The 25,037-nt window shown below is 42.5% G+C and overlaps 1 protein-coding gene across 1 annotated transcript in view; it reads right to left on the reverse strand.

The window, feature by feature from the left end:
• Positions 1–13,234, reverse strand: part of LOC128491243 (scaffold attachment factor B2-like) — a 61,758-nt gene extending 48,524 nt beyond the window's left edge. The window contains exons 1-3 of the mRNA XM_053463521.1: positions 12,949–13,234; positions 9,699–9,786; positions 2,084–2,148 (exon numbers count right to left, since the gene is read on the reverse strand). Of these exons, the coding sequence (XP_053319496.1) occupies positions 2,084–2,148; positions 9,699–9,786; positions 12,949–13,107 (312 nt within the window). The 5' untranslated portion in view covers positions 13,108–13,234. The remainder of the gene's footprint in view (positions 1–2,083; positions 2,149–9,698; positions 9,787–12,948) is intronic.
• Positions 13,235–25,037: the final 11,803 nt, after the last annotated feature.

A 25,037-nucleotide genomic window follows, 5' to 3' on the forward strand; every position in this document is an offset into this window, starting at 1 on the left:
ACACCACTCTGCCTCTCCTCCCCCCTCCTCCCGTACACCACACTGCCTCTCCTCCCCCCTCCTCCCGTACACTACTCTGCCTCTCCTCCCCCCTCCCATACACCACTCTGCCTCCTCCCCCCTCCCATACACCACTCTGCCTCCTCCCCCCTCCCATACACCACTCTGCAGTGGTGGTGTAATGGTGGGAGAAGTCAAAGTGGCGTATGGGAGGGTGGCTCCCATACACCACTCTGCCTCCTCCCCCCCTCCCATACACCACTCTGCCTCTCTACCCGACTCCCTGGTGTTTTGTGAACCTCCGTTGCTGACAGGCAATTTCACACCGGAAGTGAAGGGGAGTAACGGAGGCTGTCTGCACAGACACCAATCAGCTGACAGAGAGGATGATCCTCTGCAGGAGACCTCGATTCTCTGTCAGCGGGTGGGGGTCAGCACGATGCGCACAGACAGCCTCCGTTACTCCCCTTCACTTCCGCTAGGGCTTCCACATCATGTGATGCTGGCGCTGCATCGTGGAAGCCCCAGCAGAAGTGGAGGGGAGAGACGGAAGTTGTCTGTGCGCATCGCACGGACACCCACCGGCTGACAGTGAGGGGAATCCAGGTCTCCTGCAGCGTTGCAGGGATCTGGATTCTAGTGTTATAATCCGATCTCTGTTTGAGGTCGGATTATATAAGGAGAGGAGTTTTTCACAGCATTTGCTCTGAAAAAACCTTTCTATAATCGAGAAAAATCGGCTCGACTAATCGATAATGAAAATCTGACAACGATTTTCATTATCGATTATTAGCGATTTTATCGATTACTTGTTGCAGTCCTATAAATATGTAAAATGAAGCCTACCAGGAGTTGAGAGTAGGTTCTCACCCTATTGAGAGTGTGCGGGTGGTAGGTGAGCTTAATTATGCTTTGGCCAATTCATATAAGCAAAATCTCATTTATATTATGTACGTTCAGAGATGGGACTCTGCATACCTTGGCTGTAATAATTGGTTATTTGAGTTACTGTTGCCTTTCTGTCATCTTGAACCAGTCTGCCAACACAACTGCCGCTCACTGGATATTTTCTCTTTTTTGGACCATTCTCTGTAAACCCTAGAGTTGTGGTTGTGCGTGAAAATCCCAGTAGATCAGCAGTTTCTGACTCAGAACAGCCCGTCTGGCACCAACAACCACGCCACGCTCAAAAGGAACTCAAACCCCCCCTCATTCTGATGCTCAGTTTGAACCTCAGCAAGTTGTCTTGACCATGTCTACATGCCTAAATGCATTGAGTTGCTGCCATGTGACTGGCTGATTCATAGAAGCCCCGCCAGAAGGGGTGGGCAGCAGCAGAGGTTGTCTGTGTGCATCGCGCAAACGTCCACCGGCTGCCAAAGAGGAGGATGCAAGTCCTCTGCAACGCTGTGGGCGACCTGAATCCTAACCCTGCTGCTTGCCCGCGGCAGGGCTAAATTAAAAAAAAAAAAAAAAAAAGCACCTGCCCGGAACTGCGTGTCCTGGTAGTTGGGTGATACGAAATGTGCAAAACCCCAATTATAGGCCGCACCCCCACTTTAAATACTTAAAATTAGGAGGGGGAAGTGCAGCCTTTAAAAATCGGGCTAATATGGTATGCGCGCACACACACACACACACACACACATTTGAATGCTCTTCCACAGCGATTTCTGACAGAAAAGTGCTTTAATTTTTCACCATATTCTTTATATTCTTCTTATAGTAAATTAGATATGATCAAAATAACGGTATCAAAGGGAAGCCTGTCTTATCCCGAAAAATATATATATATAATTTGTATGGGTACCTAAAATCACAGCTCTTTAGGATCCCCACTAGCTAAAGTAACACCTAACCATTCCTACTTCATCCACAGAATTTTAATAGCTAAAGTGAGTGAGAACTATTAAGCCCAAAGTTCCCCACCTATCCAACTAACCCTCAGTTATTCTGATGACTATGAATACAATTGTCCCATCAAGCAGCATGTGTCTATCCATAATTAGCCTTATGGAAATCACAGTAGATTTACTAAGTGTGCAACACTCAAACTGTAATATTTCTATATTTTTTTTCTTACCTGGTTATCTCCAGAATCATCCTCCACACCATTATCTTCAGTCCCTTCATCTTCCAGCTTTCGTGCTAATTGAGAAACGTTAAAGTATTATAACAGAGCTTTATTTAAGCAACAACAAATAAGAACTAGCATCAATTCCAGTGAGAATAGTGCTCTAAAACAAGGTTAGTGTTTAAGTCATCTACACCCACATATATACATGCGCGTACATACAATCATGCATATACATACATATGAGTAAAGAATGTTATTTTCTGAAAAAAATATGCTGTTCTCATGGATATCAAGCAATTGCAATGACAACACAGGGTTTATATATACATATATATATATATATATATATATATATATATATATATATATATATATATATAATTTTAATATATATGTGGCACAATTAATGGCACCCCTATGGATTCATATGAGAAAAATTAATAAATTTGAAGTATATTCCCATTGATATTTTACATTTTTAGTACACATGGGTTGTGATTGGTTCATCATAATGGGTAAGACCAAAGGATATGGCTGTGACGTACAGCAAACGGTTGTTGAGCTTCACAAAATTGGCTATAATTTTTTTTTTTTTTTTTAAAAAGGCATTGAAGGTGCCCATTTCCACCATCAGGTCAATAACTAAATGTGTTCTTTTTGTTAATTTAGATCGACATATACAAAAAGAAAACAAATTCAAGACAAGAAAGGGAATTCATATCCAATATACAGATATTGGAGTTAAATTACATTTAGGGCTGCAACTAACGATTATTTTCATAATCGATTAGCTGGCCGAAATTTTTCATTTATTTAAAATAATTTAACAAATGACGTTAAATACAAACAGCAGAATAAAAAAAAAAAACTTTGATAAAATGCATTTCTTGGCTTTATTTCCCAACCAGCCCCCCCCAATTTATGCACCTTTGAGCCCAGGCTTGCCACGCTGCCTCCCAGACATGCCACGCTGCCTCCCACATATGCCACATGCGGCATTGAAGGGGTTAACGCTGCACTGTCGCTCTCATGGAGCGATCAGGCAGCTGGGGGGTGTTGGGTCAGGTCCCCACACTTCTGTGGGGACCCAATCAACACACAATCCCCTTCCCTAAAGTTGCCTGTGGCAGCTGAAAACACGATTGCTGGTTTTCCTGCAACTGCGTTTTCAGCCTACAGGATCACTCCGTGGGAGTGATCTCAGGCTCGGGGGCGGGCTCGGAGTGGCTGCTGCTGCTGTTGTCTGCCCAGGAGTCTGTCACTCTGTTACAGCTGGAAATGGCCGATTGCGCTTTCCCTTCCGGGTGACGTCACCCGGAACTACTCAGGAGTGCAGGGTATCCCCTGCAGGGTCTGCCTAGAGCCTGCTGGGCTACCCGATAGCTCCGATGAGGGAGCTGTAACAGTTACCGTGGTAAACTGTTGCAGATCTATGCCCGATCGTGCGATCAGGCATTCCCTCCGGTCTGTTATTAGCCCTGGGGGACTGCCCCACACCCAGGGCAGTCCCCCAGTGCCACACGATCGCTGTGATGGGTAATAACAGCGATCGTGTGACCGTTACTGCAGATTCTCTCTCTCTCTCTCTCTCTCTCGTGCAGAGCTGCAGTTAAAAAAAAAAACAAAAAAATTAAAATCAGTACATAACCACCCAAATACCTGGCCAACCCTAAATTAACCCTTTACTCCCCACGATCTTAAAAAAAAAAAAACTACTAAAAAAAAAAAAAAAATGTGGGTTTAGTTGGTGGGTGCCCTCTAATGTCCAGAAAACCACAAAAAACTAGGCATGTGGGGTATTTCTGTAATCAGGAGAGGCGGCTGAACACTTTAGGCTGGATTTCTCTGCCATAACACATACCCTGTGCCACAAATACGCAGCAACACAGAAGTGTTGGTGAAAAAAGTGCATGAAATTAGAGCAACGGCTGACTTGAAAATTGCATGAAAATTGTCCAAATGCTACTGGTGAAATACTCTGGTAGACCGCTTTCCAAAAATGTATACTTTTATGGGAACATGTTCTCCTGGGGGACTGCTAAGCTGCTTCATAGATAGCATTGGCTTAGCACACACCGTGATCCAGTTTGCCAGCACGTTACAACTTATGCCCTGTAACGTCCAGAAAACCACAAAAAAACTAGGCATGTGGGGTATTTCCGTAATCAGGAGAGGCGGCTGTACACTTTAGGCCGTAACACATACCCTGTGCCAAAAATCCTCAGAAACACAGAAGTGTTGGTGAAAAAAGTGCACGAAATTAGAGCAACGGCTGATTTTGGCAGTGATTGGCGGCCAAATGGTTGCATGAAAATTGTCCAAATGCTCTTGATGAGATACTATGGGTTGTCTGCTTTACAGAAATATATACTTTTATGGGGGTATTTATAATTAGGGGGTGCTAAGCAGCCCCAAATGAAACATAGGTCTACTAAAGCAAAATGTGAAAATTTCACGTTTGGAATCTATAACGCGCATGGTCCCGTTTGTGCCCTGATGCGCAATGGACACAGACAACCCCCGCTAACTGCACCTCCTCCCGGCTGCAGCGGAAGTTATGTACGCGAATCATACACGCCTTTTTTATTTTTAATTTTGTGTACATATTACACTATTGGTGTTGTTTTTGTTTCTCCCTATGTATATGCGCTCCATTGTCGCCGTATTGTATTTCTGAGCATCTTGAAGAAGAGTGTTTTTTGGAGGCTGCTATCTTGGGGAGTATTTAATTTTATTATTTATACCTTTTACACTTTACACGTGGAATTTGGATTTTTGTTTTGGCCTATACCAGAAATTATTGGTAAGATAACTCCAGACATGAAAGTGTTTTCTGTGGTTGATATTAGTAATGGTTTTTGGAGTTTAACACAAACTGTTGTTATAGCAAGCCACCATACCCCTATTGTGTCGTTGGCAAATGGAAAGATAGTGATGTAAAAAGTAAAATGTTAGCTAGATGGACTACTGCTTTGGTGTCAGAGAACATAAAAGGGATGCTACTTAAAGAACACTAGTGTTCTTGCAGGCGGACTGGCTATAGAAGGTAAACCACGTGCATGGCAGATATTAGGAACAAATTTGCAGCATGCAGTTTTTAGAACGGTGCAACAACCCTTTGACTGCAGTAATGAATGTTGGTATATTGATGGTTCTTCATTTTATCAGGATGGACACAGGATAGCAGGCTTTGCTGGTATTTTGGTTAGAGATGAGGTATTATAGTAGATAGGTATAAAAAGTAGGAAAGAAGTTCAGAAGAAATCAGAGTAACTTTAAGAGTAAAGGGGCAATCGCCAGAAGTTACATTTAAGGATAAGCATACAGTGGTTAGGGCTAAAGGGGGATAGATAGTGGTACAGTGTTGTATTTCAATGCCTAAGGCTAACTAACCTTCCCTCTAAATTTGCAGTTTCGCGCTATCCAGGAGGGAGCGATGTGCATAAGAGTAATAGTACATTTTAGGCCAATACCACAAAGGAAGCAAGAATAAAGATGCTGCTGGAAATAAATTTTACATTTACCCAGGATGGTTCTGTGACATGCAACCCACATCACAGTGAAATGCATACTATAGTAGACTCAAAAAAATATTAATTCACAGGACTGTCCAACAACCACCCTCTGGCCAGAGCATGGATTATTCATACAACCAACTCAAACAGTCGCATAAACGGTTGTGTCTTATGTAACATTACCATTAATTTTTCTTCATTCAATTTACCAGAGAGCTGCCCAGAAATAATGGAAGAATGGTTTAAAAAGGTGTTTCAAGCACATATTAACCTATTCTGGGATGCTACGCAAGGGCTTAGTTTTAGAGAGAAAGAAAAAAGGGATCTGGGTACTGATTTAATATCAGGATTCAGTTTGGGGACCTCAATTTGGAATAGAGGAGACAGAGGATCTAAACTCACGAGAACCAAAATTTGTAGATGGGTTGCAACAAATTTACTTCAATTACTAATCGACCCTTATTTACCATTCATGACTATTGTCCATCAGAGTGCTAGTCCTTTCTCCTTTATATACATTAAGCCAGGGCTCGACAAATCCCAGGCGCCAGGTCACCATGGCGACAGAATTTTGTCCTGGCGCCTAGGTTTTGTCAGCCTCTTACATCCAGAAAAAATTGTGGATGTAAGAGGCTGAGTTACCACACGGGGGCGCTGCTATTGTGTGCCCAGAAGTCTGGGCAGACAGCACAGCCACTCCGAGCCCGCCCCCGAGCCTGAGATCACTCCCACGGACTGATCCTGTAGGCTGTTAACGCGGTTGCTGGAAAAGCAGCACTCGTGTTTTCAGCTGCCACAGGCAGCCTCAGGGAAGGGGTTTGTTTGTTGATTGGGTCCCCACACAAGTCTGGGGACCTGACCCAACACCCCCAGCTGCCTGATCGCTCCATGGGAGCGACAGCGCAGCGTTAACCCCTTAATTCCCATTTTGGGGGCTTTGCTGCTGGTGGTCTGCCTGGAAGCCCAGCAACAGCAAAAACGAGCCCCCACAAGCCCTTTGATGACTCCTGTAGGTATGGAAGCCTACAGCAGTCATCAAAGAGACTCCCTCTGCAATGGCTGGTCCATAGACCAGCAATTGAGTCCCAGCTTCAGGGACAGGGGAGAGGGTTCTTCTGTCTCCACATGAGTGTGGATACCAGAACCAACCCCCCCCCCGGTGCCTGATCGCTCCCTGAGAGCGACAGTGCAGCGTTAACCCCTTCAATGCCGCGATCGCAGCGTTTTAGGGGTTAACTCCCGTTTTGTAAGGGGCTCTGCTGCCGGTGGTCTGCCTGGAAGCCCAGGCAGACCAGCAACAGCAAAAAAACAAGCCCCCACAAGCCCTTTGATGATTCCTGTAGGCATAGAAGCCTACAGCAGTCATCATAGACTCCCCCCTGCAGTGGCTGGTCTATAGACCAGCAATTGCTTCCCAGCTGCCAAGAGGCAGCTTCAGGGACAGGGTGAGAGGGTTATTTGGTCTGGCCATGACTGTGGAGACCAGCCCCAACACCCCCTGCTGCCTGATCACTCCATGAGAGCGACAGTGCAGCGTTAACCCCATCAATGCCACAATTGTGTATGACACATTCGTGGCATGGCAGGGGTTAACATTTGTCCCCACAAGCTTGTGGGGACTAAATATCTGTCAATGCTGTGCTCCAATGGAACATCAGCATCGAAAGAGTTAAAAAAATGAAAAAAAATTAATTTAAAAAAAAAAACAAACAGCACTGACCTGAAAGTCCAGGGTGCTTCCAGGTCAAACGCTGTGAGTTTAGTAAGTGGGCTGATGATGATCGGATCCCTCCTGACCAACTGTTAGTTTAAAAAAATCCTGGCTCCTAACTTTTTTACCTGGCGCCTAGATTCACAACAAATTTGTCAAGCCCTGCATTAAGCCTGATAAAATCAACCATCATATCACTGCTGCTGTATTTTGGCAGAGATTGCAGCGTTTCCGCTGCGATCGGTGGCTTTGCACAAGTGAGGCTGACCGTGAATGCGGGGAGGAAAGCCCTCCCCACAAGAAAAACGGCAGTTGCCGCACCGATCAAAGATCTCGGGGGAGGCAGGTTAAAACAGCTTAGCAAGCGCCATCATGTAAAAATACGTTGTCGCCACTCACAAGTTGGCGTCAACAATAGTAAAATGAATGTGTTCACAGGGGGTCTTTCCAGACTCTCGAGCTCCTCCTGCAGAAAAATGTCCCAAAATGTATGAGTAAAACAGTTGTCATTAAGGGGTTAATATGGGCAGATTCTAATTAAAGGTCTCTCTCTGGTAAGAATCTTGGGTCGGCTGTTTTATTGTAATATCAGGTAGAAAACCTTAGTAGAACTAGACATATATATATTATCTGGAAAAGGGGATACGGGTTTTTGTTAGTTCTTGGAGGCGGTAACAAGGGTATTACATTTATCATTAATATACAACGCAGAACGGATTATTCTCCACGCATATCAATTGGCAGTATTGGTTTGAGAGAGGAGAAGTATATACAAACACATAAGTCCTTGTTATAGAATGGGGTTCGTATAAACAAGCATTTATCTTAACCCCTTCAGTCCCCTATGGATGTACCGGTACGTCCTGCCCTTCTTGCAACAGCAGGGACACATCCCTGCTGCTGCACGGGAGATCAGGCTGTCGTTTAACAGTCTGGACTCCTCCCCGGACAGCAGAACCCAGCATCACCAGCTTTCTGCTGTCCAATCTGTGGGGACTTGAACAGAGATCACAGCGTGATCGGCGTGGGCGGGGGGGGTCGTTTGGAGAAAAAAAAACATTTTCTCACCCTCCTCCCATGCTAAGAAACGAAACTGAGAAATAAAAAAATAAAAAATAAAAAACAGGTTAGCGATTTAAAAATATATATATATATATATATATATATATATATATATATTTCACTAATACAATAAATATAAAAAACAAAACAATAAAGTGATGTCACAAGTGTCATTGTGACATCACTGGCATTAATAACATGTTCAAAAGGTCCCTAAGAGGACTTTTATACAATACAAAAAAAAAAAACCTTAAGCATAAAAATGCAACACATATAATACACCTTATAGTATGTTCCCTATAAGTGCTGGGAAAGTATTGAAAATCTCTATAAATTAGGTATTTCTGAAATCAGGACACCTGAATTGATAAGCTTGGAGGGGATTTCCCATCACTTTACCTAATTTTGTGAAGATTCAGAGGGAAAAAAAAATAAAAAAAATGTTCCCTAGTTTTTACTAAACTTCTCATTATAAATGTTCAGCTAATCATCTAACTATGGTATCAAAAGAAAGCTCTATCTCTCCTTGAAAAAACAATATACAGCTTACATGGTTACACTATTCACAGGAAAAGAGAATAATCGCTGGACCGACATGCCGCAAAAAGGGCAAAATTTCTCTCTCATATATATTTATATTTATTTTAGTGTTAACCATTTTTATTAAAAGTAACACCAAAATTGGACACAAAATGCAAATAATAAATCACCCGCAGGGGCCCTGCTGCTTACCTGTGCGTTGCTTGCACATATTGCACAAGCAGCATCTCTTGTTCCGCCTGGGGGAAGCAGGAACCCAGCGTAGTATGCGCGATTGAGGGAATGAATGAGAATGCGTGATTGAGGGAATTAATGAGTATCTGTGAATGAATGAATGTGTGTGTGATAGCATGGATGTATAAGTTGGTGGTAGCATGGCACAGAGAGTCTGTAAGTGATGTGCAGATCCCATAGTGCTGGCAGCATCAATACACAAGGGGCAGATAGCCAGGTTTCAGCATGTTTTGGTTGCTTGTACATGATAGGAGTGCGAATGCTATATTAAATATATGATTGCTAACAGCAATCACATTCCTATCATTCCCAGGCATACACAGGTTTCAGCATGTACTGGTTGCCTGGGCATGGTAGGAGTGTGAATGTTAATCATTAATAGTTATGGATTTTTTTTTTCCAATTTTGGTGTGTTACTTACTTGCAAGATTTTTTATTAAAAGTGTGGTTTTATTTTTCTTTTGAATGGTGGGGGACATTTTCGGTTTCAGCCAAGTGAATCCTGAATTTTCCCTATCAGTGCATCCCTATTTTTTTTTATACTTAAAATCACACATACCTCTGCCACTTCTCTTAGGTGTCTTCCTACTGCAAGTTTCTGATGCTAAGTGGATTTCATCTGGATTTCCACCCTCTTCCACTATCGCCTGTGGAACAAAGAAAGAAAGAAAAAAAAAAAAGTAATTTTAAACAATCTGCAAGCAAATTTGAAAATGTTTGCATGTGCGTCTTAATTACCAGTCTTTAAAAGACAGCTAACAGTGATGAGCACCTTCTCACATTTGTAAATTCCGATAGAATTGCAAGTGAAATGCAACTACTGCATTAGTGGTGCATCAACGGTGTAATCTATAATTAATAAAACTGAAAAACTATATATTATACACACATGCGTAATAATATTAATTTACATGTAAACTTTTTTCAAATTTAATAAAAACTATGATTTAGAAAAATGCATTTCTTGCTTTTATTTCCTTTTGTCAACCTGCCTCCCAGATATGACCCGTCGCTCCGTCATAGAAGCCCTAGCGGAAGTGTTGGGCAGCGGCAGAGGTTGCGCGCACACATTCACCGGCTGTCAGAGTAGGATCCAGGTCACCTGCAGCGCTGCAGGTGATCTGGATCTTAGTCTTGTAGTCAGAGCTCTATTTCAGATATGATTATAAGATGACCTAGAAGACGAGGTGTATTTTTCAGAGCAAACCATATATGTTTGAAAACCCTTTCCATGCACTAATTTTCCCACCAACCTGTCAAAATTTGCGGTGGTATTTTTGTGTGTGGTTTTTTCCCCCCATATACTTTGTACTTTAGGTATGAATTTACCGCTCCTGGAACACGTCACATCAAAACATGGGTTTGTCAAATCATATAAGAGGCAAACCAGCCTTTGAGAGCTGTGTATTTTTTTTTGGCCTTTGGACATCTGGTCAGTCTGTGCTTATGTCCTATTTTTGGGACATCTCTAAATCCAGTCAATTCGATATACCCTATCAAATCATGTGATTAGACAGCTGGGCTTCATTGATTTGCATGGTTGAATGCAGTACCTGCCCAGAACTCTCACAAGGGTCTGGAGACCCACAGACTCATATTCCAAAACAGTAGTACACGGACATCTGCATAAACTTAAATACTTTAATATTTTAGTAAATACTGAAATCAAGAAACATAATTGCACACTAATGAACTACTCGTACAATAACAGATGGTTAGTACTTTTCCTTTAAATGTTTTTGTAAACAGTACATCCAGGTATTCATGTTGTGAATATGACTTTAACAGCCCCTGGATCAGGGAAGGGCCATGTTTTAAAGGTGTAACTATCATTATTATTTATTGTTTTATATAGCGCCATCAAATTCCATAGCGCTGAACTATATGGTTGGTGAAACTCCAACTAAATTGTATTACTGCTAAAAGAAAATATTGTGCCGATTTAAAAAAAAAAAAAAGTTCTAGGTTTTCCATCATATAACATTTTCCAGAAGGTGCATATTTACAATTTGCATGTATACTTGCTCGGTCATCGTGGCTAAACCAATCGACACCCCTTATCACACTGTGGTAGACAATACAATGGTGCATTGGTAATTAATGAATTGGACACTAACACATGAGTCTATGCAGCACGGGACTTCACAGCACTGCCATAAAGAATCAGCTCAGGGGGGTGATTGTGCATGGAGGTCACCCAAAATATATATATGAGCAACCACAATGGTCTGCATTTACAAGAAATGTTACTGGAACCAAAGGAAAGTTTATTTTGCTAACCTACATTACTGCACTGTATTATATACCCATGTTTAAAAATGTCTTTTTTCTTTCCAAGGGACTTATCGTATTTGCTCGATTATAAGACGAGGTTTTTTTCAGAGCAAATGCTCTGAAAAATACCACTCATTTTATAATCCGGGTCGTCTTATAATCAGACCTCGACTAGGTCTGACTATGAGACTAAGATCCAGATCCCCCGCAGCGATGCAGGGGACCTGGATCCTCCTGTTCCCCACCCCACCCCCCGGTACTTCTGAGGCCCCGGTGCTTAGTCCGGGCAGCGTGTAGAGCTCTGTGCGATTCGTGTACACAACTTGCGCTGCAGCCGGGAGGAGGTGCGGCTAGCAGCGGGGGTTGTGTGTGTCCATCGCGCAGACCTTCCCCGGTTGTGAGGCGGCCGGGGAACTCTGACAGCCGGGGAAGGTCTGCGCCATGAACGGAGGCAACCCCCGCTGCTCGCCGTACCTCCTCCCGACTGGAGCGGAAGTTGTGTACACGAATCACGTAGCGCGCTACATGCTGCCCGGTGCTTAGTCCGGGCAGCGTGTAGAGCTCTACACGCTACCCGGACTATGCACTCAGAGGCTCCGGTGAGTTTGGAGAAGGGAGGGGGAGGGAGTGTTAAATGGGGGGCATAAGGCATTTCTGGAGGCAGAGTGCTCTGTGAAATGCACATAACTGGGGGGGCTGGTTGAAAAAAAAAAAGGAAATAAAAACAAAATATTTTTCTCAATATTATACTCAGGCTTTTTCTTTTTTTCCTAAATTAATATTCAGATTTTGGGGGGTCGTCTTATAATCGAGCAAATAAGGTACTCTTTAGCAGAGTTTGGTGCACATATCTCTTAAAGAGACCCAGCCTTCCAGTACAATGGAGTGAATTCTCTTTTCATGTCAAATTGTAAGTTTGCATAACGCATGGGCACTTTGCAGCATCAAGCACATAGACTGCCTTTTAGACCACCACCTGGATCATGATGAGTATAAGGGACAGTTGCACCTTCTACCATGCATTAAAGATGGCATGTACAAAGTGGGGTGGAAACGAGCATGGCCCATTTAAGTTAAGTTTTCATGGTATTCACCCTGCAAACACATAGGGTTGGGAATTTTGCAGAATTCACCCCAAATGCTCCTTTGAGTCCCACTGGGAGAAAGGTGCTATATGAATACTAGTTATTGTTTAGCAGGGCTGTACTTAAATGCAAAAATACACGTATCTATACATATTTTACCAGAAAAGTAGCAATCCTCTCAACTTGATCTTCTCACACAGTAACCCCCATTACGCCTGCCAGTAATTCCACAGATTTTAACATCTACTTCATTGCAGTGCAGCCAAGTAACAACTTCCTTTGCAGTACAAGCAGATGATATTTACAAGAAAAAATATGAAAGCAGCGCAATCTTTTCGAATGGTTGACTTGCAAAACACACAATTAGTGATACTTGGTTGCAAAGGAGTGTAAAGCAGTAAATGAACGGCCAGAAAAAAAAATCTCGTTAACCCTGCGCTAGTGTATCACCTTTCGTAGTTTCTCGATCAAAGCACTCTTGTTGCCACCGGTGTCCAAGTTCCGCCTTTTCAGTTCGGCCTTCAAGTCTACGACCCGCAGCTCGTTTAACTTCTTTTTCTCAGTTTCAGTAATTGCGCCCAACTCCTGAGGAATCTGACCTTCTGCCATGCTGTCTTGCAGTTAAAATGAGCAGGAATACTCGTATGACCACAACTCCACAAAAAAAAAAAAGAAAATTATCTAAACGCTCGTTAGCGTATACCACTAAAGACAGTTACATACAAAATGGCGGCTAAAGCGCTATAGAGCGCATGCTCAGGAACAACCCATCCGATTACTCGCACTTCCGCTCAGAACGCCATGACAACGCAAGTTCGCAAACTCTGCGGTAATTTGTGGGCGGGAAGGATTTTTGTGTCCTTTGTTTACTGGAATAAAAACGGGAGCTGTTTGCAAATTGCTATATGGAAATATATCGCTGCCGTATTTCAGTAGTATCCTTTCTAGATCACCCATTTACGAGTTGAGTAATGTGTAAATGATATCAAATGGCTTGTAAAATCTGCTGCAGTTACACTTGAAACTAGACTTAGTTAGGGATAAGCTGTTGCCCTCCGTATTGTGCAGCGGACAAGTGCAAAGGTAGTGGGAACAGCTCAGTTGTGTTCGTCGGACCGCCATAAACAGGGGAAAATATCCAAGAAAGGCTCCATTGGCTGTGTCTTTCTTCTGCTCAGATGATTAGGGTGGGAATCCAGGACAGATGGAAGACAATTGGAGTCATAAAAAGGACACATGGGTACCCATTAACACAACAACTATTTGGAATATCTATGGGCAAGACCATGGAAACAAGATTTCTCACTATGAACTGTCTAGTTCCTATTCCTGTAAGGGACCTGTGTGAGCTGGAGGTATGAAAGTCCTTTAGCTGGATAGAAACTAGATTTCTCACCATAAACCATCTAGTTTCTATCCCTGTAAGGGACCTGTGTGAGCAAGAGATATGAGTCCCTTTGCAGTATAAGAACTAGGGATTGTTATCCTTGGTATAAAAGTCCTTTAACTGGATGGAAACTAGATTTCTCACTGAACCGTCTAGTTCCTATCCCTGTAAAAGACCTGTGAGCTGGTGATATGAGTCCCTTTGCAGTATGAGAACTAGGGATTGTTATCCTTGTAAAGGACCATTGTTACCTGATGGTATAAAAGTCCTTTAGCTAGATGGAAACTAGATTTCTTACCATGAACTGTCTAGTTCCTATCCCTGTAAGGGACCTGCGTGAGCTGGAGATATGAGTCCCTTTCTAGTATAGGAACTAGGGATTGTTATCCTTGTAAAGGGCCATTGTTAGCTGAAGGTATAAGAGTCCTTTAGCTGGATGGAAACTAGATTTCTCACTATGAACCGTCTAGTTCCTATCCCTGTAAGGGACCTGTGTGAGCTGGAGGTATAATTGTCTCTTGGTTGTATAAGGACCTGTGTGAGCTGAAGGTATAAAAGTTCTTTAGCTGGATGGAAACTAGATTTCTTACTATGAACTGTCTAGTTCCTATCCCTGTAGGGGACCTGTGTGAACTGGAGAGATAAGGGTCCTTAAGCTGGATGGTAACTAGTTCCTATCCTTTAACAGGACCTGGCCACAATTGAGCAAAGGGTCCTTTACAGGGATAGAAACTAGCTCCCTTTACATGAGTTGGATAGTTCCTATCCCTGTATAGGACCTGACCACTAGGGGGCAAAAGGTAATTTTTCTGGATAGAAAATAGCTCACACACACTGAGCAAGCTATTTCCTATCCCTGTAAAGGACATGGTCCTTCTACCGGATAGGAACTAGTCGCAACCCATTAAAAAGGCTCCGGGTAACGTCCTTGTGTAGTTGCGTCATTCCGTCATCGGGTCTGTATCATCCCTGCCGTCCCTCCATCTTCATATAACGATCTGTTGTCTCTTTGTAGTCTGTCTAAGAAAGTTTATTCTGTAGTGTGATCGAGTGGGAGGGGGGAGTTGAAGAGAAGCCATCTTTACTCCTTTGTTTGACAGCACGGTGGCTTACAGCAACTCGGATCCAGAAGCGAACAACGGAGTAGTGATGGGAAGTTCGGATCATTAAAGTGAATCGGATCATTTCGATTCATTCACTGAAATGATCCGATTCATGATCCGATTCTTCGGATCACTCAGTGTGACTCACAGGAGTTGCTGTTTTAAAGCTGTGCAGGCACACTAACGATTGGCCCCGCCCCTTTTATTATGAATCCTCCCCCCTGCCTCCAGTGATGTCAATGAAGGCAGAGTGTCGTTCAAAGATTCGGATCTTACAGTGATCCGGATCACTGTAAGATCCGGATCATTGTAAGATCCGGATCTTTGAACGACTCTCTGCCTTCATTGGGATTCTAATCGTTCAGATAATATCACCATACTGTTATAAATAAATACATTAATAATCACTGCCCCCAGGATTTACATTCCCCTTTACCTGCAACTGCACCTTAAGCTAACTTTATTAAATTAATTAAATTAACCCTCACCATTAAATTAACCCTAAACACCCCATCAACCATGTCTGCCCCTAAAATTAACCCTTAACACCCCATCAACCATGACTGCCCCTAAAATTAACCCTTAACACCTCATTAAGCATAACTGCCCCCAAATTAACACTAAAGACCCCATTAAGCATAACTGCCCCCAAATTAACACTAAAGACCCCATTAAGCATAACTGCCCCTAAATTAACCCTAAACACCCCATTAAGCATAACTGCCCCAAATTAACCCTAAACACCTCATTAAGCATAACTGCCCTTAAATTAACCCTAAACACCCCATTAAGCATAACTGCCCCTAAATTAACACTAAAGACCCCATCAACCATACCAATTTATTAGGTAATTTATCTGGAGTACATGCAATTAATTTAGGGGCAGTTATGGTTAATGGAGTATTTAGGGTTAATTTCAGGGGCCGTTATGGTTAATGGGGTCTTTAGGGTTAATTTCAGGGGCTGTTATGGTTAATGGGATCTTTACGGTTAATTTCAGGGGCAGTTATGGTTGATGGGGTATAAGGGTTAATTTTATGCTGATGACTGAGGGTTAATTTAATTAATTTAATAAAGTTAACTGTAGGTGCAGTTAGAGGTAAAGGGGGGCAAACTCAGGGGAATCTAAATCCTGGGGGCAGTGTGAACATTATTAATGTATTTATTTATAAAAGTATGGTATCAGTAATATTCTCTGTAAGATTCGAATCTCTGTAAGATTCGGATCCTTGTAAGATCCGGATCCCTGTAAGATTCGGATCATTCGACTCTTCGGATCATTCGACTCTTCGGAGCATTCGACTCTTCGGAGCATTCGAATCATTGAACGAGTCTTCCTCTGTGTAACCTAACCCCAGAGTCTGTGTCTGAGTGCTCTGCAGATGACTCACAGCTCTAGGATCAGGTTACAGCTGAATGATTCACAGACTGAACCGCTACAAATGAATCGTTCAGTCAACTGAACCGATCCATCTGGATCACTAAAAAGAACCGGATCAAATGAACGATTCGTTCATGATCCGGACATCACTACAACGGAGCACCAAGACAAGAACAATCGTCACAAATAAATACTATTCAAAAACCATGATTATGTGTGTTCATTTCCCATATGTAGAAAAGGATATAACTTATAAATAAGAGGTAAGGAAAGTCCAGAGGCTATATAGAGGCTGTGGGGTATGTAATATTGAATTGGGGATATAGGTGATATACAAATGATAAAAATGGTATATAGAAATATACATCTATAAATATAAAAATATGTATGTAAAAATATATATATAAGCTAAAAATGATATAAATATATATGCAATATGTAAATTAATGTGTATATGTAATGAATACAATTAAATATAAATCTAATAACTATAAATAACCTGGATACAGGGGTATATGTATAGAATACTATATATAAAAAATATAAATGTAAAAAAAATATATATCTATCAATATTAAAATATAAAAATATATAAATATGGGTATATGTTAAACAACTAATATGTGTGAAAAATATATATAATATATGATTGAATTATAATATTTGTTGGGGAAACAAATGTATATAAATATTATTAATTAATAAAGGTTAATATATCCAATTCAACATTAAGACCCTCTCTTTTAAAAGTTTTAAACTTGTAGATCCATTCTGTTTCTTTTTTGGACAGCACTTCTTTAATGTCTCCTCCACGCCAGTGGGTAGATACTAGGTCAATCCCTATCATTTTAAAGTCTTGGAGGGAAAACGTTTTACAATTAATACAGTGTCTAGGAATACTATGTTTTATATTATTATTTTGTATTCCTCCCAGGTGTTCAAGACCCCATATTTTTTATTCCCTTGATGTGCGTCCAATATATTGGATCCCACACTTACATTCTAAAAGATAAATAGCATTTTTTGATTTGCAATGTATAAAATGGCGGATTTCATATTCTTTTTTTTTGTTATAGTGCATTTAAAAGAGGTAGTTTTCTTATTTTGTAAATGACATGTTTTACAAAATTTACATATCCCACAGTGGTAAAAACCAGGTGTGTTAGGAAATGTTCTTCTCCATTTTTTATCCTTGGGGCTATGATAGTTTTTAAATTATTACATTTTTTATATATAACTTTAGGTTTATCTGGAAGATGGTTTTGTAATATACTGTCCCCTTGTAATATTGGCCAGCATTTTTGAATGGCCTTTTTAATTTTAAATGCTCTGTCGTTATATTGTGTAAGAAAAGCAAAATTAAAGTCTTCATTCATTTTTAACTTTTTATCATTATGTATCAAATCTTCTCTTTTAGTGTCCATAACCGCTGTAAGGCTATCTGTTAATAACTCTTTAGGGTAATTCCTGTCTTCAAACTTTTTAATTAGATTCCTACGAATTCTTGCCAATTGACCCTTAGGAATGTTTTTCAACCATTGGGGGTAATGGCGAATCGAATAGTCAATAAAGCCATTCCCGTCAGTGGGCTTAAAGAAAGTTTTAGCCCTAATTTTTTCATTACTTCTACCAATTAATGTAAGGTCCAAAAAATCTATCTGTTTCTTATTTATATTGGAAGTGAACCTTTTTATGTTAACATGCTAAAGGTTTGCCAGGAACGGCCAGAGGACATAGTGTTGGGGTCCACAACCCAGACCCTGACAAAGTAACTCACCGGAGTACCCAACAACCAGCTGCCTCCACTGCCGCTGCTCCTGCTTCATTGGCTGTCTGTTCCGGCCGCACTTAACTCTTCCTGTACAGAAATGGTGAGGAACACGCACCGATGACGCTGTACACGTTGGTGGGGCGTCCTTTGGCGGTGGATTTAAAAACCAGCACTGAGTTGTACTTAGTGCTCAGATATTTTGCCTACTGTGTATTCCTATGATTATTATTATTCTATTGATTCCTGTTGCTGACCTTTTGGCTACTGTTTTTGACCACGCTGATCTCTCGAACCCTGACCCTTGGCTTCGTTTACTGGACGGTGTTTTTGCGTAACCCTGACTCGGCTTTTCATCTGGACTCGCTGCACTTAGTGGATCTACCCTGGCTAGCTTTTAACCGCTATCTTTGCTCCAGCAGTGGAAGACTGCGAGATAAAGCACCATCGGGTTGAGGCAGTCCAGTTAGAAGAGAAACCAGGGACCTTGCAGGGTGAAAAGATGTTCTTTACTGTCCCTGGGTAGTAGAGTAGAGGCTTCGTGCCAGGCCCCTCTACAGCAGCCTGCTTATTGGGTGTCTAAAGCATTTAGAGAAGGGATGCGCCACAATCTTAGGGAGATGCTTGATTTAGGACGCGGTCCAATGGTCCATGGGCTCCCCAGTAGTTCTTGTGCAGAAGCAGGGCGCTATGACCCATTTCTGCGTGGACTACTGCAAACTTAATGACCGGTCCACGACTGTGTCCAATGTGTTCATGTTTCCTATGGATTTCTTATGGGTTTCTAGATCATCCAAGTATACTATGATAAACCGATAATGTAATGTTCTGAAAAATTTTGTTGATGATTGTGACAGAATGACCTGTCATATAAGGCCCCAAGGTAGTCAGAGATGGCTCTAGCCTGGCTGCCAAACAAAGATTGTACAGGCAGGAACTCCATTGTTTAAATAATCCAATCAATAGGATTGCTGGCAGGGGGAGATTCAGTAGCTAAAGGAGATTAAAGGTTGGGTTGTCTACATGTACCTGTTTATCAATGTTAATTTATGTTAATGAAGTTCTGTGGATATATGAGTCTATGTTTTACAACAATACACTGTTCATTCCTGCTCTTTAACAGGCAATGGGTGGTCAGCTAAAGTGTCCTTAATGGCCCTAGATAGAAAAACGCAGCCTTCAGGTAATTGCTGGGGTGTGAAGAAAATAGGGTTGTATCTCTTTAATTTGTGGGCTGCACATGCGCAGTCCGCCGCAGATTGTACTGGTCGGCCATCTTAACTGAGGTTTGCACATGCGCAGTACGCTGTTTGTCGGCCATCTTAGGTGTGGCACGCCTCACCTGCAACGGTGGTGGCGTGTAGGAGAAACTGCTACGTCCGTAGCAGTTGGTAGGTAAGTGGGTTACACTATCTCCCTCCACAAGGGCGTGCTCTGAGCGACCAGGTTTTGAAGGCCAGCATAGATGGAAGTCACAAATTCTGGCTGGAGCATGAATATTACAAACGGGTTCCCAGGATCTCTCTCTCCTGACCCTTACAAATTCTCGAATCAAGAATTCGACATACCACATACTCCTCCTGACTCTGGACAACTGTGGGTTTGGGAGAGCAAAAATTTTCAGAAAATCTATTGGTAATTGCTGGTTTCAGTTGAGAAACATGAAAAGAGTTAGATATCTTCATGGATAAAGGTAGATCAAGTTTGTTGGAGACGTCATTAATCCTGACCGTATATGGACCAATGAATCTGGGGCCCAGGGTTCTGGTGTAGATTCTCCGTGGAAACCCATTTACTAGCCCCTGCTGCCTATATATATATATATATATATATATATATATATATATATATATATATATATATATATATAAATATTAGTCCCTGCTGCCGATAGCGGGTATAGATCAACACACAAACCCAGATCAATTGAAATTCACTTGTGATCTCAGCACTGAAGGTATATATCAAATAAACAGAATCAGACATACAAGTCCTGTATTTGCAGGTATACAATAATAATATATGAAACATAGCATCGCAGGTATAGATCAACTGGTATAATAAGACATATTAACCCTGTATTTGCAGGTACACATAAATAATGTATGGAAACATAGCATATCAGATATGGATCTACAGAATAACACAAAAACCCAGCTTTGCAGGTAAAGATCAATTGGAATTCACATTAAAACACGGCATTAAAGGTATATTTAAAACCCCCTAAATTACAGGCATAGATCACAGGTTGTACACCCAAAAGCCAGCCCTGGCGTCCACACTGCCCACATAGAACCTGGCCAGCACCCAGATTACACACATAAGATTTGCAATCTTTGTCCCCAAATAGCCCAGCAAAAGTCAACTTTGTCCCCAAACAGTCCGGCCAGTGCCATCTTTGTCCCATATACACCCTGCCTGTGCCATCTTGGTCCCCAAGGCTCAAACCTCCTGCTAGTGCCATCTTTGCCCTTCCACAATTATACATCTATGATACACAAACACTTTTACAGTCACTCACTAATTCACACTTTAATTTAGACAACTCAAACACACATTAACTCATGCTCCCCCTCATTCACTCAATGCATCCACACATTAACTCATGCTCTCCCTCATTCAGAAAATTCATCCACACATTAACTCATGCTCTCCCTCGTTCAGACAACTCATCCACACATTAACTCATGCTCTCCCTCATTCAGACAATACATTCACATATTAACTCATGCTCTCTCATTCACTCAATGCATCCACACATTAATGCACACTCTTTACTTATATCTACCCCCTCTCCCTCCCCTATCACTTTCAACCCCATTCTCCCTCCCGCATCACTTTTTAACTCCCTCCCTCCCGCATCACTTTTTAACTCCCTCCCTTCCTTCCCACTTTTTAACCCCCTCCCTTCCTTCCCACTTTTTAACCCCCTCCCTCCCTTATCACTTTTTAACCCCCTCCCTCATCACTTTCTAACCCCCTCCCTCCCTCCCTCCCTGATCACTTTCTAACCCCCTCCCTCCCTCATCACTTTCTAACCCCTCTCCCCCCCGTCTCACCTTGAAGTCCAGCGACGGGAGGACGATGCTGCTGTCTTCCTTCACCGCTCGCTGGTGCCCGCTGGAGTCCGCGGTCAGAAATAATACGTTGAAGAACGCAGTGGAGGCGAACAATGTCCCAGAGGAAGATATTGGAGAGTTCCTTGGTGGAAGGTAACTTGGTGATTTGAGACGTTTTAGAAAATAAGTAGACCACCACAAGGATAGTGGTGTTACCCTAAGACTTTGGTAGGTTTGTAATAAAGTCTATAGCAATGTGGCTCCAAGGTCTATCTGGGATAGGAAGGGGGCACAGCAATCCGGACTATTTAGAACATGGGATTTTATGACAAGCGCATACATAACATGCTTGTATAAAGTCTTTAACATCCTTGAGCATGTTGGGCCACCAATAAGTCTGTTGAAGGAAGAACAGGGTGTTATGAATACCTTGATGCCCTGCCACAGGGGAGGCGTGAAACCAGGCTAGTAACGGTTTCACAAACCAGGGTTGGACAAACAAGTCTTGACTGGGAACTGGGAGAGACGTAGGACGTGGTTGTTGAGAATTGGCAATCAGTTGGCCCAGAAATTACATCACTTCTCGACATCCAGTGGAAGTGAGGGAGAATGATTGCTACACATCATGGGACCCAATAAGATCGCCACTCAGTGAGGAAGTGTCATGTACCTACCTCTCATGGCCGCCACACCTCCGTGGCACCCACTAGGAGGTTGTCTTCCTCCTCCCCACCCCTGTTCTTCACTCCCTGCATCCATGCAGGGAGCTGGAGACCGCGGTAATGCCTGACGGTCCTATAAAGGCCTGTGGAACCATGATGGCGGTGCTCAGGTATTCAAAGCTGCTTAGTTGCATTCTGTGTCTCTCTGCTCCTGTCCTTTTGAACCTTGCTTTTTGACCTGGTTTGTGCCCCATTTTCTGCCTTCTTGTCTGCCGCCTACCTCTGACCCTTGGACCGTAAACTGGATTGCTCTTGTCTGCCCCTGCCCTTGACCCCTGGACCTTGACCTGGATTATTTCTTATGCTGTTAACCCATTACTATTTGGACTGGTTCCTGTTATCGGTTTCACCACATAGTGGTGCTCCCTTCATTGTCTCCAGGTTTTTCCTGCGTAACGTGTTCCTACTCCTGATACCTACCCAAGGTGTTACAGGAAGCTAATTAGAAAGAGGATGGAAAATGTAAAAGGCAGACAACATAAAAAAAACAAGGAAAGGCAATAGAAAAAAACTGAGGGAAAGATGTCAGAAGTGAGGTGGAAAAAAAGACAGCAAGAGGCAAGAAGAAAAGAAAAAATGCCTTGAGGCCATCCTTGACTCAAACCTCTCCTTTATCCCTCACATTCAGATCCTGCAACTTGTGCCTAAAAAACATCTCTCGCATCTGCCCATTCCTCACCCAAGAGTCTGGACTCTCTCCTCTGCAGTCTGTCCTAAATACTGCTGCTAGGCTTATCTTCCTAGCACGCCGCTCTAATTCTTCTTCTGAAATACTCTACTGACTCCCTGTTATCTTTAGAATTACCGTATTTGCTTGATTATAAGACAAGGTTTTTTCAGATGCTCAAATTGAGGTCTGACTATGAGACTAAGAGCGCTGCAGGGGACCTGGATCCTCCTGTCTTATGCCCCCTATTTAACCCCCCCAACTTACTGGTGCTTCTGACTCCCTGGTGTGTGGTCGGGGGAACGGGTAGGCGTCTACGCAATTCGCGTAGGCAATTTCCACTGCAGCCGGAAGGAGGTGCGGTTAGCAGCGGGGATTGTCTGCGTCCATCGCGCATACACCTTCCCCGGCTGTCAGAGAGGAGAGTTCCCCGCACCGGTGCAGGGAGTTCTCTCTGACAGCCAGTGTTAAATGGGAGGCATAAGGCATTTCTGTAGGCAGAGTGCTCTATGAAATGTCTTTTAACCCCCTATATGCCTCTCTGCCCCATAATATGCATTTTAACCCCCTAAATGCCAGAGTGGCATATAGGGGCATAAGGCATTTCTGGAGGCAGAGTGGCACATAGGGGGTCAAAAGGCATATCATTGGGCACAGTGGCATTTAGAGGGTTAAAAGGCATATCATGGGGCACAGTGGCATATAGGGGATATAAGGCATTTCTGGGGCAGAGTGGCAAGCCTGGGGGCAGATGTGCATAACTGGGGGGCAGGTTTTTAAAATAAAAGGAAATAAAACAAAAAAAAAATATTTTTCTCAATCGTAGCTTTTATTAAAAAAAAATAGTTTACATAGTTTACATGAATTAACATTTACTAGGAACTTTTCCTATAGGGTCCTCTTTATATTCAGACTTTTTTCTTAAATTAATATTCATATTTTGGGGGTTGTCTTATAATCAGGGTGGTCTTATAATCGAGCAAATACGGTAAATTTAAAATCCTTGTATTTACATATACGTCCCTTCATAACACTGCTATCACTATCTTTACTTTCTTCCCATGGGCTAAGGCCCCATTCAGGCTGCAGTGCTACATGCCTTTAGTTTCCCTATTCCTTGCTACAGTGTCCTTAGTCCTTGCTACAGTGTTCCTAGTCCTTGCTATAGTTCTCCCTTTGCAGTAATCCATTCCTGGATTTCTCCATGCTCTGTCCTGTACCTCTGATTACTTTAGCTCTCTTTGCTTTAGCTCTGTTTCCTTTATAAGGTGTGCCCCACCATGTGTGATGTTTGTCTCAGTCAGCAGTCTAAAGGAATGTTTCATTGCTATGTGTTTAGATTTCATGTTTGGTTTGTTTAGTACCTCTCTAGGCAGGTTTTAGTGTTAGGACATACTTTGGCGTAGTGGTGGGCTAAGCATACTAAGGCCATATGATGTGATGGAATCTCCAATTGTTATCTTATAGTCCTAGGCTTGTCTTGTATCCATGTGTGTCAGTGTTTTGTGTACCTTTGCCCTCCTACCCTGAAGCATCTGAGGAGTTTGGTTCCTCTCTCCTCTCCCCATGTCCCAGTTAATATGTCCTATCCTTGTTTAAAGGAGAAGCGTCCGAGGATTCTGGCTCCTCACTCCATTCCCTGTGTTCCTTGCCTTGTTACCTGTCCTGTATTGTGCCCTGTATCATGTATGTCTTGTCTGGTTATGTTTCTTCCTGTCCCTTGCTCCTTGCTCTGTCCCCCTTGCTCGCTATGTTTCTCCTGTACTCTACTTAGCTTCCCTACTCCCAGCCTGAAGCATCCTGCCCATTTCTATGTTCTGTTATGTCCAGGGTGCCTGCAGGTTATTACTTTGTTTTGAACTGGACAACATCTGCTGATATGTCAGGGTGCTGGTACATGGCTGCACAACCCTGGGTGCTCGGCACCCTGCATCAGGCCCTGACCACTCCGCTACTGCGCAATAACCCCTGAACACCATCTTTGGGCGCTCTGGGTCATGGTAGCCGTCTGACCACGGACCCGGGACCTTACAAAGGCTCTCCTCATCACTTATGACCTCTTCCCTTTCCTGATATTGTATGCATAATGTATTCATTCTTTCTGTTTGATCTCATATATACATTTTATGGATCACTGTCAAATTATAACTCATTTGGGGAAAAAAAAACATCTTTGTTCTCAGGCAAACTTAGTAAGCATAATAACTGCTTACTCTTCCCGATATTGCATGTTATTTTAAAATAGTCACAGCTTCCTTTTAACTTTTGAGTGCCAAGGAGGTGAGTAATACATTGTTTCATTTTGTGTTGCAAACATGTCAGGAACTGAAATGGTTAACTTTGGAGACTTAGTTCAGCCCACAATGTAAGATATTACAAAATACCAACAGGTTTCACAGAATCATTTTATCTTCCTTGTTTTTAAGGTTCGGTCTTCAGAACTTCAGAAGCT

Source organism: Spea bombifrons, chromosome 1 (genome assembly GCF_027358695.1).
Source record: "Spea bombifrons isolate aSpeBom1 chromosome 1, aSpeBom1.2.pri, whole genome shotgun sequence".
In the NCBI taxonomy this organism is placed as follows: Eukaryota; Metazoa; Chordata; class Amphibia; order Anura; family Pelobatidae; genus Spea; species Spea bombifrons.